The sequence below is a fragment of the Ostrea edulis genome, chromosome 5 (genome assembly GCF_947568905.1).
Source record: "Ostrea edulis chromosome 5, xbOstEdul1.1, whole genome shotgun sequence".
Lineage (NCBI taxonomy): Eukaryota > Metazoa > Mollusca > Bivalvia > Ostreida > Ostreidae > Ostrea > Ostrea edulis.
Genome location: NC_079168.1, coordinates 54,129,622 through 54,145,603, shown reverse-complemented (window position 1 = coordinate 54,145,603; position 15,982 = coordinate 54,129,622). Strand labels below are relative to the sequence as shown.

General features: G+C 34.2%; 1 protein-coding gene and 1 long non-coding RNA gene across 10 annotated transcripts in view; one reads left to right on the top strand and one right to left on the bottom strand.

Moving 5' to 3' along the window:
• The window catches only part of LOC125652308 (1-phosphatidylinositol 4,5-bisphosphate phosphodiesterase beta-4-like), a 106,764-nt gene extending 95,000 nt beyond the window's left edge, over nucleotides 1-11,764 (top strand). For 6 of the 9 annotated variants that reach the window (XM_048881386.2, XM_048881388.2, XM_048881385.2 and 3 more), the window contains 6 exons: nucleotides 17-53; nucleotides 415-590; nucleotides 1,257-1,358; nucleotides 2,302-2,446; nucleotides 3,823-3,923; nucleotides 5,697-11,764. In XM_048881386.2, the coding sequence (XP_048737343.1) occupies nucleotides 17-53; nucleotides 415-590; nucleotides 1,257-1,358; nucleotides 2,302-2,446; nucleotides 3,823-3,891 (529 nt within the window). In that variant the 3' untranslated portion in view covers nucleotides 3,892-3,923; nucleotides 5,697-11,764. The remainder of the gene's footprint in view (nucleotides 1-16; nucleotides 54-414; nucleotides 591-1,256; nucleotides 1,359-2,301; nucleotides 2,447-3,822; nucleotides 3,924-5,696) is intronic. The other 3 variants (XM_048881384.2, XM_056164842.1, XM_048881391.2) reach the window with 1 other exon arrangement.
• LOC130054578 (uncharacterized) lies at nucleotides 4,670-5,372 on the bottom strand. Its single transcript, XR_008802885.1, has 2 exons — nucleotides 5,199-5,372; nucleotides 4,670-4,970 (listed from the first exon to the last, which is right to left on the bottom strand). It is a non-coding gene; the product is annotated as an uncharacterized LOC130054578 (long non-coding RNA).
• Nucleotides 11,765-15,982: the final 4,218 nt, after the last annotated feature.

The window sequence follows — 15,982 nt, the reverse complement described above, 5'->3', positions numbered from 1 at the left end:
TTTTTTGTCTTTTCAGTGATTCCAAAACATTGATAGATGGTCATAAAGCAGAGGTATTTATGCACTGGCTAAAATATAATTATGTGTTTTCTACAAGAGATATGTTTTGCATAATCTGTACTCTATAGTTTGTTATACCCTGGCAAATAAAGTTAAGATTGCATTGTACAGTATAGTCTGTTTGAGTTTGTATTGAAGAAGCACGAGATGCTCATAATAACACTAAAGTTGTCTATGACCTAGAGGTTTATCACAGGTCAAAGACAATGATGATCTGTGTATTGCACAGTTTTAGTTCATATTGTTTAAAAATTTACCAAATAAGCAGTATTTCCTCATACAGCTCATTAAAACAATGTTGAAACTAAACATAATTATGCAAACACAGAGAAATAATTCTAGGAAAACAATCAGATTTCAGAGGTGGTGGCCAAGCATACCAAGGAATGGTCAGACATTTCCCAGAAACATCTGAAAGATGAACATGATTTACTGAAGGAACATGTGGAACAGCAGAATACTCTATTAAAGAAACTGTTTGAGGTTGCACAGCAAGAGCAGATTAAACAACAAGAAGTGCTTAATGAAAGGTTAGAGTTATAGGGAACATCTATCAACATTTAGCAAAATCCATTTGTTTAAGTAGCAGGTGATAATCATCAAGTAACATTTGAATTTATTTCTACAAATTTAATGCCGCACAGAATTTAAAAATCTAAGAAATGATGAACCAAATTGTGAAGTAACGAATCAGTTCTTTGATGAATTTTTAACGTGAAATCCATCAAACTAGGAAATTGTTGTCTCCGGTAGATCGAAGCAGAAATAAAAGTGTGTATACTAAAATAGATACTGAAATTGTTTGGTCCTTGTTTTATTGATTGATTGATTGTAAATTGTTTAATGTCCCTCTTGAGAATCTTTCACTCATTTGGAGATGTCACTATTGCCGGTGAAGGGTTGCAAAATTTAGGCTTATGCTCGGCACTTATGGCCTTTGAGCAGGGAGGGATCTTTATAGTGCCACACCTGCTGTGACACGGGGCCTTGGTTTTTGCGGTCTCATCCAAAGGACCGCCCCATTTAGTCACCTCTTACAACAAGCAAGGGGTACTGAGGACCTATTCTAACCCAGATCCTCAATTCTGAAATGGGCAACAGAAAAGAGAAAATGAATGTCAAAATTATCAAAACAATTTAACTTGCTTTTAAATAAGCTTGATTTTACTAACAGTAAAATGTTGTTTTTTGCATAGAGAGGAGAAAGAGTTGACAATAAAACAATCTAAACAATCCATGGAGTCCAGCAAAGCAGTGATGAATGATAAAACGATCAAAGCCAAAGCCGAGAGAGAAAGGTGAGTTTTGGGTAATGGAGTCAACTCCTGTGTCAGTAGGTAGAGTTGTCTCCTCTGTGAGTGGACAGAAGTCTGCTGTCAGTAGGTAGAGTTGTCTCCTCTGTGAGTGGACAGAAGTCTGCTGTCAGTAGGTGGAGTCATCGCTTTCATCAGTAGATGGAGTAAACTCGGCTATCAGTGGGTGAGTCAACTTTTCTTTTGAGAAGTGGGGTCAGTTGTGCTATCTGTAGGTTAGGTCAACTCCTCTATCACTATGTGGAATCAACTCTTGTTGGTTTGGTTAATTTTGCTGTTGATTAATAGGTGGAATAACTGTGTTTGTTGGTTGGTAGAGATTTTTTTCTGTCAGTAGTTGGAGTCAATTCTTTTGTCAGTATGTGAAATTAATTCTGTCAGTATGTTGAGTCAACTTTTCTGTTAGTATGTTGAGTCAACTTTTATGTTAGTATGTGGAGCCAACTTTTCTGTTAGTATGTGGAGCCAGCTCTTCTGTAAGTATGTTGAGTAAACTTTCTATCATTAGGTGGAATAAACTTTTTATTGGTAGGTGGAGTCAATTATTCTGTCAGAATGTGGAGTCACCTTTTATTTCAGTATGTGGAGTTAATTCTTCTGTCAGGATGTGGAGTCCACTCTTTTGTCAGTAAGTGAAGTTAACTCTTCTGTTGATTAAGTAGAGTCATTTCTTCTGCTGTTGGTTGGTGAAGTTAATTTTACTGTCCATAAATGGAGTCAAAGTGGCTGTTGGTGGTGGAGTTGACTTTGCTGTCAATAAATGGAGTCAAAACTGCTGAAGATAACCTATTCCATTGTTGACAATCAAGTGCAGGTCAACTCTCAGGCCTATGATTTCTTTCTCTATGTGGTGAGTTAGATGTTAGCAGAAATACTTGAACTATTATGTGTTTAAAGGTGGAATAATTGTGTACATTTTTATTTTTAGGCGAATGAAAGAAATAAGTGAAAATAACATAAAAAGATTTACAGATGAACGCAAACGATTAAAGATTCGACAATCAAAGCAAATAGAGAATCTTTTTAAGCAGCATCAAAATATGATGGACACATTCATGCAGGACTGTAAAAAGGTAAGAAATTTAAATCAGTATATACATGTATACTAATTTTCGTGGTTTAGAAATTTATTTAGATCAGAAGGAGTAGTGTGGTTTTGTGAGAAAGGATACTTAAGTATTTTTACACAATGCATTCAATGTGGCAGTTTACAGTTATTGACATTTATGAGGTAGATGGAATGATTTAGATACCCGGGAAGGATCTTTGGTTCTGTGAATTTAGACCTACCAATATAGTAAATTAACTACACTGTATGATAACTCAACAAGTAAATGATTCTCAAAATATCTTCAAACCTTGCCATTTTGTTACCTTGTTTATGTCTTGTTTCCCTAGCCTTTCCATTGGATGTCAAAAGATACAAGAAGCAGTTGTATTTTGGAAAGTGCAATTGGATGTAAATTAGAATGCTATATTCATCTTGATGTACCTGTATGTCAGGATAATTAAAGCCTACAAAATTAATTACTTCATTCTCAGGCCCACCTGCATTTGCGCATTAACCATTTTTAGGTCACCTGAGTCACTCAGGTGACCTATTGCAGTTGGTCTTGCCTGTCTTTGTGTGCCATCCATTAACAATTTTACATTTTTAACTTCTTGAAAACTATAAGGTCAATTGTTACCATTTTGGGGATAAGAGGAACATGAATTGTGAAATTTATTACCTTTCCACTGGTACCCCTAAGGCCTCAGGGGTGGGGCCAAATATGTTAAACAAGGCCATATTTCCAAAAATCTTATTCTTTACTCCCACACATATATTGAAGAAAATCTAAATGCTTGGATATGATGTCCATGAAGCTCTCTACATAAATTGGGAAATTCATGGTTCCTGAATCAGGGGTGCAGGCTCTAGGGTGGGGCCAATATGGCCATATAGTGAAAATGTATTAAATCTTAGAAAATCGTCTTTTCTACTCCCATATATATATATTGAGAAAAACTAAATGCATGATTATGATGTTCATGAAGCTCTTTACTAAGTTGTGAAATTCGTGGCTCCTGGGTCAGGTTCAGGTTCTTAGGCAGGGCACATGATAAAAATGTATTTAAAAAAAATTCTCTGCTTTCATAGTCATGGGAGGTAAACTAAATGCATGGTTATGATGTCATTGATGTCTTCTTCTTAAATTTTGAAATTCACGGGTCAGGGGTTCAAAGGGGGGGGGGGGGGGTATGTCAAAATAAGTTATTTGGGAATTGTATGCATAGTTTGAAAGATCATAAACATGCGGACAAAGGACTCCATATTGAGGCTTACATGTAAATGAAAATATGAGACTCCCTATATAGGCTATGATACTCAGGTGACAGTTAAGGCCTGTGGGCCTTTTGTTAAAACATTCTTGGTATTAGTTGATCATGGGACATCAATCTTTGACAGGAGATAGAGAAGATTGAAATGATGTTTGAGGAAGCCAAGCTAGCAGCAAAACCAGAAACGGATGTTTGATGACATTGATTATCATAATGTCAGTTGCAAAGGTAAGGCAGTACATTTTACTGTATTCTTTGGCATACTGTTTCTATATGCCCATCTTAGACATGGTATGAACAGTGCATCGGTTTGTTTGTTCGTCTGTCAGCATAATGTAAGTTAGGTAAAAACACTTAACAGTACTTAAAAAGCTAGGATTATCAAATGTGGTACACATATTCCTATAAACGATTAGGGAAAGTTTTTTTTGTTTTTCAAGGTTAAACTTACATGGGTAATTGTGTAGGCACTAAACAAGATACAAACAGTACTAATAAAGCTAGGATAATCATTACATGTACTGCAGAGTTCCACCTGGAAAAAAATGGTCAAGATGTCACGAATTGACTTTATTCATAGCTTTATAGGAAAACAATTGGCTGTTGGAGCCTAGTAGAATAGAAAGTTCATGTTCATGTGAATGGTGCAGGATAACCTCCTCGGTTTTGAAATATGCCTCAGCTTTCACCTAGGGAGGTTATCCTGCAACATCCACGAAAACACCTACTTTATTTCTAAAATGAAATGCAATTTGTGATGTAGATTCCCATACATGCCAACTTTTAAAAATCCCCATGGGGGATTTTGCGCGCGACGACCTTTTTTCAAAGCTCAAAATTCACGACATTTTAGCATGAAAATAAATATTTGTCCTTTCAAATAAAATATCAATCAAATCATTGTTAATGTATCATATATTAACACAACATCAAATGTGTTTGACCATTAACTATATAAAAAAAACTTTGAAAGATATACATTAATATTTTATTAAAATCATCTATTCAGCAAAAAATCTTCTCCAACAAGTCACATACATAATATCAAATAATATTTAAGGTTGCATCCTTTTACACCATACAATAAACATTGGCCGGTCTATATATCAAAATTTAAATTAAAGCACATGCATTTAGGTACAACTGCAAAGGCGATCTTGCTTGTCTGTAAACATGGGCTTGCAGAGACTGGTGGAATAATCTGCATTGCAACCAAAAAAGGAGTGATCTGCCCTGCTATGAAGTTTACGAACAAAACCTTTGCACCCATGACATCTGAAATAATTACCAGGGAAAAAAAACCCACATCAAAATATTCCGTTCTACTTGTAAATTAAGGCTACTTGCTAAATAAAAAATTCAGTACAGACTTGTGCGAATTACGCATCACAAAGTATATTTAATGAATACTACACTATATAGACTATATAATACATCGCTATAGACGGATAGATTTGGATAGCCTATATTATTATAGTTGGAAAAAATATATACTTGACGTACCTTATTGCAAATTTTGGATGCTGTCAGCGAGAGGCGGAATGTCCGATTGTTTGGTGGTGACACTAGCATCGTTGTCTTTCACGTTTGTGTAAAGGATAGGTCAATTTGAAATCCGTCTTCCCGATTAATTACTATCAAAACATGCATCGTACTGTCCAATAAACACCCCGACACAGGCAGACCAACCCGACACCATGCGACACAGGTAAACAGCAATGGCTGACTATTGTCCCGATTTCTGATTGGCCAGTTCAGAAATGACGCGGGATTTCCAATTCTGGTCACGAGATTTCACGATTATCCCGCTTTCAAACTTGTTTTCAATCGTGAAATCAGAAATTTTGGTCGGAAAAAATTTCAAATCGGGATTTTAGGGTAATTTTGCTTTCCCGATCGGGAAAGCGGGACCGGAGGGTAAAATCGGGAAGATCCCGCCTAAATCGGGAAAGTTGGCATGTATGGATTCCAGGAATCATTTTTTTTCCCCTCTCATTGTAGGTGACAGATTGCCTGATCAATAATCCCATTGGCCAGGTTCCTCCATGTGCTAGCCTATTTGAAGTATTGAAAACAAGGACTGGAATTTTGTTGCCAAAGAATATTATTAATGTTTTCATTTTCCTTGTTACATGTCCCTTCGTTGATATAGACTTCCTTTCAGATTTGAAATGTCTCTTGTTGATTATGTACATAGGGTTGTTTAATTTTTCTCTCGGTCATTATGTTGTTATTGTAAGTTACATTGGGTTAGTGATAAATGCCGTATATTTCTTCCATTGTTGATATAGAGTCTTATTTTTATAGTATTTACATGTACAATGTGTGATGTTTCATTGGTATAAACTATATATTCAACTTATTATTAAGGAAATGATATCTTTTTCACTCGAAATAAGCATTTGCTATCCAAGTACAGTTTAGGATTATTTTATTGAACAACTATACATGTCATCTCTCTGTCAGTTTTTCATCTTATTAGATATATTTGTAAAACTGAGTGCTAGTTACACTGTTAGATGTCCTCAAATGATACGGTTTTAAAAATATATACTAAAACTGATTTATAAGGACATTTGTATAGTTATATGTTTTGATCATGGCTTTATTTTTTTAAAGTACCAAATACAGTGTACTAGAAACTCTTTTAAAATTTTCCTCCCATTTTATTTTTGCCCAATTTGGCAAATTCAGAACTGGGAAAATTCAAATTCCCATTAAGTTTACTCATTACTTTTAATTAGAAATAAATGGTTTTGGATAAAATTATTTTTAAATGCATGCAGTCAAAAAATTTCCCAATACACACTTATTTGGGATTTCATTTTAATGCATGTCTTTCAAGTCTGAAAGAGGCATCCGCTTTTTTGTAATAATAGGTAAATATGTAATTATAGCAGCCATCGTCAAAAGTGGCAGAAATATCACAGCAGGACTACATTGCTGAACAGTGTGCCATGTTACAACTATTGAAATGGTAATTCTTTAGTATGTTGAGAATGAAATACTGTCAGAAGTACAGGTATACATGTATGTATCTGCAGTATTGTTTATATTGGGTGATCACGTCAAAGAGTAAGCGTCTAGTGTTATTTGAATATTAAGGTGGCTCACTACACCTTGAAAGACTTTATTAAATCAGCACGAAATGATTTAATAATGAAAGGTATGATTTATAACAAGTACATAATATTATGTCAAAAAGGCAAAAAATATGCAATTTTTAAGAGAAAAAACACAATTTTCAAAATTTCTTTCCATTGATATAAATGAAAGACACTCACAGATTTGAACTCGTGATTTGCAGGTCAGTAACCTGATACCTTATCCACTGAGCTATGTACAAAACATTTGTGACATAGTGTCATAAAATGTATAAGTCCTGATGTAGTGAGCTACCTTAAACAGTAGTTTTGCATTTCAAATTTCAAATCACGAGTACCAATTCTGATTGTGTTTAAGGATTCCTTAATGGACACTTCGACAGCTTTTTTTGCATGTAATATTCAATTTGTATAAGGTTGGGCACTGGTGATTGGCAAATCCTCTAAAAAGATTTGATATATTTTATTCAGTTTGGGAGAATTAACCTTGAAGTCTGTAATTCAGGAGACTTCAAAAATGAAGATGTTTTGACTTTCAACATATCCTTTTTGCATTTGTGTAGCAGTTTATTTTATGTACCTTGTTTTGATATCATGGTAACAGAATCTTGAAACAAGTTTTGTACATTTGCAACATGCATTATGTGATACCGAGCAAAAATAACAATTTGTTTTGGTGTGCGCATTATCAGAAGCCTGGTTTTAATTTTTTAACATTTTCTTACTAGTTCATGTTTATTTATTCTTCATGGTGGTGCTAATTTTTTCTCTCCTCATTTTCTTGTTGGTGTTTATCAAACACTCAGAGCAATAAGGGTTAACATCCTACAACTCTCTTGAATGATGGTGACAGTAACAAACTGTTTAGTACAGCTGCATTTTATTAACCCCTAGTTTGCATTTGTTCATAGCTTACACACAACATACATGTGTACCCATATTTTAAGTAAAAATGAAGAAAACAGTTTAAGAAGTCTTCAACAAATGGCTTTTTTTTTTATTTTTCAAGGTTGATGGATATATATTTACAGGTACTGAAGTCAGATGCCATGCTTATGAATTTTACAAAATCACTTTCCTTATCATTCAACATGAACCAGGTTCATCCATTGTCTTTCAATAGAAATTATAGAAAAAAATATTCATCCATTTATCTTCTATTTGGAAAAGTGATGTAATAGGTAGGCTAGCATTTGAAAGGTTGCCAGTTTGATTCCCACTTCGTGTTGCATATTGTGTCCATGCATGAACAATTTTTCTTCCTTTACTTCCCATGTAAGATAAGGTTCTTCCTCGATAGAAATTCTCGAGAGATTTGCAGTGTCTCATTACTACAGCATCATCCAAAATGTCATGGATATAAATTTTTCATTTAGCAAAGCTATGTCAATATCTTGATGTCCTATTCATTATATCCTAACGCAGATTTAAAAGAACAAAATCTGAGAATAACTTTTGCTGTTTAGGTATATTGTCTTGTGTTGATTTTGCAATTTAATTCTCTTTAATTTAAAAAAAAATTGGATATTGACCTTAATGATTCAAAATTTATAGAAGACAAATAATCTGCTATATGTCTTGAGTTAATCCATTGGCATTCAAGAAATTTTAATTGAGAGGTTTATTTTTTGGACAGAAATTCAACAACATACTCCCTGACAAATAAAATATTCAACCCCTCAGGTGAAATGTTCCTAAACCCACATGAATTCTTATCATCTTTATCTCGGATAATGATGTTGCAGTTAGTTAATGCAAGAATACAATAAAATCAGATTTTGTGCAGTCTAGTAGAGTTGTGAAAATTTGTTCACATAAAGTTTAAAAGGGCACTGTGTCGGGTTTTATCCAGTTAACTAAAATCAGCATGATTTTATGGTAAAGACTTATGTATGTGAATGTAATGAAGTTGTGTACAAAGGAAATTAATATGAGAAATACATGTATTTAAAATGACTGAATACTGGGTAATGCATGGATGTATTGTGGGTACAGCTTTTGCTTTGCAATGCAAAAATTTACTCCATTTTTTATGTAATGTATCAACTGTACATGCAATCAGTATCAAGGAGTATTGCAACTGAAACTAGACATATTTTCTCAAATTGTCAGTTACATCAGACCCTGTAGCAATAAATGTGATACATGTAGGTTTGAAATTATTTTAGAAATCTCAGTAAATATGTGCAATGGATTTTATTCTAGTCTATAGATGTGTATATCAGTACTCCCAATGTGGAACATGGCATATTTATTTGTACTTTAAATATCTTTTTTTAGCAATTTCTTTAAAGATCTTATTTCCATTTGTTAATTGTTGAACGTATAATTTATTAATACATTAAGTACAATATGTTTGTGTGTTTACTTGTCTAGTAAACTTCCTTTTTTGCAAAAAAAAAAAAAAAAAAAAAAAAAATGTGTTTTGTTTTCATTGTCAATTAAAATTTGTCATGGAGTGAGACACTTGGTGTCTTTCAGCATCCACTTAGACAAACTGTAAAACTTGCTTACATTATAAGCCATCACTGTAAATGTTACAAGATCATTTATTTTCTTGGGATTAAATTTTTGTGGTTTGAGAAAAATAAGCATCTACAATTGAACTTGATTTTATGGTTGAAGAGTTATTTATTAGTTCAGTTGCTCGTGTTCATATAGGATGTGAATTCTAGAATACACATGTATGTCCATGCCATGAAAATAACAAAAACTAGAGCAAAGCTCGTTGCAAAGCAACGAGAGGTCTTCCGTCGGAGCTGTGTGACATAAAAATCTTGAACTTGACCATATGTCCTTGGGTCAGGTCCTAATGCATCCTCAGTTAACATGAAAAACTGAAGAGAATAATTCATCGAGTTTGAATTATTTATACATACAAATCAAATAAATTGCTCTCAAATCTTGAATATTTTTTTAAAACTTTAATATCTATCTGCGTAAATACATGTAGGTATATTATGCGCACAGAAGTCGCGTATGAATTTCACGCCAGGGGCACGTGCCGAAGTTACATAATATGGACCAGGAGTTCAGAGTCAATGTTTAATCAAAGTCACTGTTTTTAAACAACAAATCATTTGAAATGAGACTAGTCGGCCAAGGGTTTCTGAATATTCTATACGCATGTTTAGATTTGGTTTAATCATGATTATAAACTATTGATTTCAACCATGTTCAGAAATAATTTGTTATGTTTGTAAAATGTATCCATTTTCTTTTTCACAACGAAGAATTTGAGTAAAGCTTGTGTGTTCAGTTAGAGTAGTGTGAAATCACAGATCGCTAGTCCAGCAGCGATGAATCTCCGATATTATACACACAATCAATTAGACACGATTGAGAAATGAACTGTATATTAAATTGAAGATTTTAAAATTGATGCCTGACTCAATGCTCTAGAGTTTTGAATTTAAAACAAATCAAACGTAAGACCAGGGGCGTATATACAAGTATATACATCCCCGGAAAGACTGAATTATTCGAAAAATCCAATATGATCAAAAACATAACATTCTATGTTATATTTAGGACGATAATGTTTACTTTGTGTACATGCCTTGGTTCACACGCGATGGTTTCTCGAGGCGGTTACGTAATTGTAAACAAAAACAAACCCCGCGGTGTATGTAAGATGTGTGTAGTTAATGACCGAGTTATTCTATGCTTGAGGGTTTCTTTCTTCAATTAAATATATCGTTGTTTTAATAACAAACGTAGAAGAGATAACCTTTTCCTCTGTTTTTTTTTCCCTTTGGAATGATTGTTTATATTAAAGCTACTAAATAATAACAAAAGACAGTTGTCGATAGATGATTTTTAAAGGAACCATAGATCACGTTAAAACTTTATTTTAAAAGAATATTAGCATTTCATGAAGTCAGATTTATCAATTAAAGCAAGTTTATTTAAGATATATGCATATTTTTCCCCCTTCACCTACCTAATGATACAGTTACCTGTTTGCGGGTCAAGCTTTTTACTCATATATAACACAATACTCGAGCAAAATATTATGTTTATGAGATCAATAAGATGTTAGAGAACAACTTTTCCAGCGAAAGCCATATCGAAATATTTACCGTTTTTGAGTTATAAAGCGAAAACTTTGAAGATCCCTAGATCCCTAATTTAAGGGGCCAGCCCCTTTTTAGGGATATCAAAAGAAAGCTCTTAACATTTTGCACAACTTTTGTTCTATATGTCTTAACAAAATATTTTTAGTTTAAAAGATACAAAGGAAAATGTGTGTAATTTTTTGCTCCTTTAGGCGCCCTAATTTTTTAACCCTGTCAACCACCATTTCGAACGCTGTAATCAAAAAACAAAAAACGATGTGCACAACTACAATGCTCCTACTTTTTATTTTCAATGCATTTTCTGCTCAAGGTTATACAGTCTCGGAGCCTTTGTCTGGAAACCAAAGCCCCTAAAATTTCATTCAAAGGGGAATAACTCGTGAACAGAAGGGAATTTGTGAAATGTAGTACATGATTTTAAAATTGTTCTGTAAAGTTTATAAACCCTGAAAATTTGAGCAAAATCCATACAGAAATGAGCGAGATATGAAGCTTCAAAGTTGGCGTCTAGGAAAAAGAAGAAAAAAAGAATAATAAGAATAATCTTAACCAGCACAATCAGTAGAAGGTCTTCCTTTGTTACGGAAGACCTTAATTAAACCAAAAATGAATGAATTTGCAGCACCTGGTTATAATAAAGTCGAACTGCTTGCTTCTTAAAAAGCCAAATAGTGGCATTGTAACTGGGTTATGTTGGAATAATGTCTGCCTTAAATGTGTTCACAGTAACATATATCCAGCTCAGTGTGATGGATTCATATACTTGTCCTCATAGTTCTATTCTTCACTAGAACCATTAGGGTATAGTCATGGGAGTATTTATAAGGAAGTAGTTTTCAGAAGTGTGCATTAAGTCTCTTACTTAGAGTGTCAAATTTAGTGTTAGAGATAGGTGATTATCATCCCCAGTCTATTTAAACAATGAATGGTTTTTATATGCCTGTCTTTAGATGAAACATATTATGGAACAGCGATGTCTGTAAGTGCGTTCATCCCTCCGGGGTTTTCCGTTTCTAACTTCTTTTTTTCCACATTAAGCTGAAACTTGCTGTGTAGCTTCTTTGTGGGTTATTTTAGGTCATGTTGCAATCTTGATCCATTTCACGCTCTCTTACAGGAGTTTTGCCCCTTTTATTTGAAATTTTAATGTTATAACACAAGGCTGGATACATGATTTGTTCGTTTAACTCCTCAGTTTTCGAGTAAGGACCTTTTACAGAGTGTTCATATGGATATTGAAGATGTGCAAGTGGCAAGGATTTTGATTTTCTTCAAACTCTGAGACCAAATCTTTAAGTTAACATTCCCAAATTTTACCTGTACCATGATTGATGGTAAGCCACCTGACAATAAAACTTTTAAAAATAGATCCCAGGACATCTGCAGAGACCCAGGTCTGTAGCTAACTGAGAAAGGTGTTTTGATAAAAAGAAGCTCATAATTACCAGCATTCTTTAGACCTTGATGGGACGAAGTCTACCTGAGTGATAGCATTGACCTGTTCACTACTGCTATTTTCTTGTAATTCAAATTTTAAAAAGAGTCCCTACATTAGAATTGGCTTTATCGACCTATGAAAGGTCTATACATAGTTATTCATCTACTGCAAAATATTACAAAATGAGTACATTGTTTGTCCATTCAACTCCTCTCAGTTCTCGAGCTAAGGCCTTTGCTGTGCATATTGCAAGGACTTTGATTCCCAACAATTTTTGTTGATATTTGGAGAGAAGAAGATACAGGTTGTTGAACATAGTCACAGAGCTCTTGGTTTGTAAATTATCTCCTGTTTTTGATTAAGATACACCCTTATATTCATATGATGCAAAAGAAAGTGTGTTGTAGCTTGATTGGCTTACACTACACTCTAAAAATGGTGTTTAGATCCTAAACACAAAGTTAAACACATTTCTTGTGTACAGTTTTGAACGCGTTCTAAATCTAAACATGTTTAACCCTTATTATGTTTAGGTTTTGAACATGTTTACCCTTATTGTGTTTAGGTTTTGAACACGTTTACCTCTTTTGTGTTTAGGTTTTGAACATGTTTACTTCTCCTTGTATTTAGGTTTTGACTTTGTCTCAATTACAAAATGATTTGCTAACCTTCTATTTAAAACTCAATCCACAGCATTAAAGAGTCTTAAATAGTAGCTTTCTCTTCAATTATTGGAGAATAACATTGCAAAATCTAGCAAGAATATCCCTTGTATTACAAACTGTGTCTATGGGATCCATGATGTTTCAAATTGAACAATGCGGGTAAAGTGATTTCCTACACACAAAGAACACCGGAAAACACTTATAAACAGATATATTCACAAATACCCAGAACAACTTACAAGGGGTTAACAAATACAATATCTACACTGCTGCACTTTCTAAGACACGTCCGATTGCCTAGAGTTCGCGGGTAAGAGAGAGAGAAAATCACGTGCAGGCTCAGAGGACTCCGAGCCCGACCAGAAATACTAAAAATCCACCCCCCAAAATCACTACACGGGTTTGGGCGGTTTTTCTCAAATTACATTGCAAGTCCGATAACTCTACTTCTATATTCTAATTGCCGAAACAACACAGTTGACATTTCCGCGATACATGTTAAAGACAAAACCATTAAAAATCACTTATGCACATATAAGAAGTAAACTATACATGGTTAAATATCATCCGGCAAGTACAACTTCAACAATTTTTTTGTCTTTGATATGCTAGTTTTCGCATAACAGGCACTGTCACATGTTGAATTTAAAAAAAGGGGGGGGGGGGCATCAATTGCAACTGATGTTCTCTTTCACAAGATTTAAATGAATTTTGTTCCAATGCAAAGTAAGAGTGATGCATTGGTTTAAATTAACACTAAAGGCACGTCTAATACCAGAGACAATGAATTACACTATTTTTTTTAATTCAATATGTATGTGTCCAGACCTGTTCAAGTTGAAATGGAATTCCAGATCAAAATTTTCTGGATACTCCTAAACTCTGCTCATTTCCAACAGGAAAGGGTTGAAGCCCATAGACGGCTCTTCTAATGGTTCCATCAATTTTGGATATCGACCTCGACAGTGTATACTTGCAATACGGCGTATGATGTACACTATGGTCACTATCGGGGCCTGGTACACTATAGCAGTTTGAAGTATGGCAATTCTGACATGCAGTTTTTTCTGCAATTCGAATTTCATTTACAGAAGACAGGAATATTCTACATGAAGACTGTAAAACTAATGTCAACAATGTTACTAAACTTATCATGTTCAAAACCTAAACGCATAGACGTTTAGGATTGTGTTTAGACGTTTAGGAATGTGTTTAGCAAGTGTTTAGCATGTTATTTTGTGTTTAGATACTGTATTTTTGCATAGCTAAACATGTTCTCAGTCTGAACATGTTTAGGGTAGAACATGTTTATTATACTTCGCGTTTAGGATATAAGCACAATCCTAAACACGTTTAGACCTAAACACGTTTAAAAAGTGTTCCAAACCTAAACATTGTTTTTAGAGTGTACCTTCAGGAAAGTTCTACATCTTGTGGCTTAAGAAAAACGCACCAAGTTAGTTTGCAGCAGGCATATTCTGTTCGATCTGGTACTCTTGTTTTGTCATTATTGGGGGGTATGATGGTTACGAGTATTCCCCCTAATAATGCCATCATCATCTATATTTACATCAACACCAACTGAACGCACTGTTGAATGTGTTTTTAGGTCCATAATATGTATGCATTTACAATCATGATATGTAACATGAAAAACCCCAATGAAACCACAAAGACAGGTGATCACATCAGTTTTTGATTGACAGCAAAGTTCAATGAATGTTGGTATGATAATTGAAAGAAAATTACTGAAGAAAATTTACACAGTTGGCTTTCATTTTTCTCCATATTTTTTGCTTGAAACGATAAAAAATTTGAAAGTCATGGAAAGTTAATTAACACCTACTGTTTTCCATGTTTCAAGAGTCGATACATGGCCAGCATGGATCATAGTTTGGCACTGTGCTAAATACTGCCAACAGCATCATTGACATACTATGAAATCGAAAGTCTACAATAGAATTAATCAAGAAGAAATTATTGAATGTACAGTGTAAATATACAATGATTATCCACTTACGTCTGCTGTAATAAAGCGCATTATTTTCATTTCCAACGTTTTTTCCTTGATATCTTTACAAATTGTAATGATAGCCATTTCCTCATGAATGCCCTGCATACAAATCAACGGCTGGGTATTCCAACAAATGAAATATGAAAAATAAAGTTCATTTTTGAAAATACATGACAGCACACTTCATGAAGCAATATGTCAGCGTACTGAAGCATTGCAGTGTTTCACGAAAAGTATGCTGGTGTAAGCGTTGTAATTCAACCTCATGTATTTTTAGCTCTTCTGAGCCGAAGGCTCAAAGAGCTAATGCTATTGGCCATTTGTGCAGTGTGCGTAAACTTTTTAGAAAAAGGGCTATAACTCAAGAACCCCTTGGCCAATTTTTTTCAAATTTGTTACAGGGTATCATTGGCCCAAGGGCTTTCATACATACTAAATAGAGGGATGTGACCCTTTAACAAGGGGAGATAATCAGGAAAATACAAACAAAAGTAGTGGTTGCTAAAAAATCTTCTTCTCAAGAACCACTGGGCAGATTATCACCAAACTTACACATAAGGATGAGGATATGTTGTAGATTAAAAATTGTTCAAGGCATTACCCTGGGGCAAAGGGCGTGGTCTCAAGGTCACTTCAAAGTTGACCTAAATTTATATTTCCTTAAATCTTTGATATTTTAGTCATTATAAGGACTAGGATCATCAAATTTTGACAGTTGATGCATCTTAGGACCTTGTGTCAAGTTGTCTCAAAAGTAGGTCACGGTGACCTACTTTTTGAATTTTGCAGGTATTTATTTTAAAATTAATTTTGATGCATATCTTGGACACTTTGAAGCCTATGATCATCAAAACTTGTCAGTTGGTGGATCATGGGACCTTGAAATGCGTCAACTAAAAAATAGGTCACTGTGACCTACTTTCTGAATTTTATGGCTTATCATTTATAGATGTATTTTAAGTTGTTATTTCAAATACCGAGAGGTTT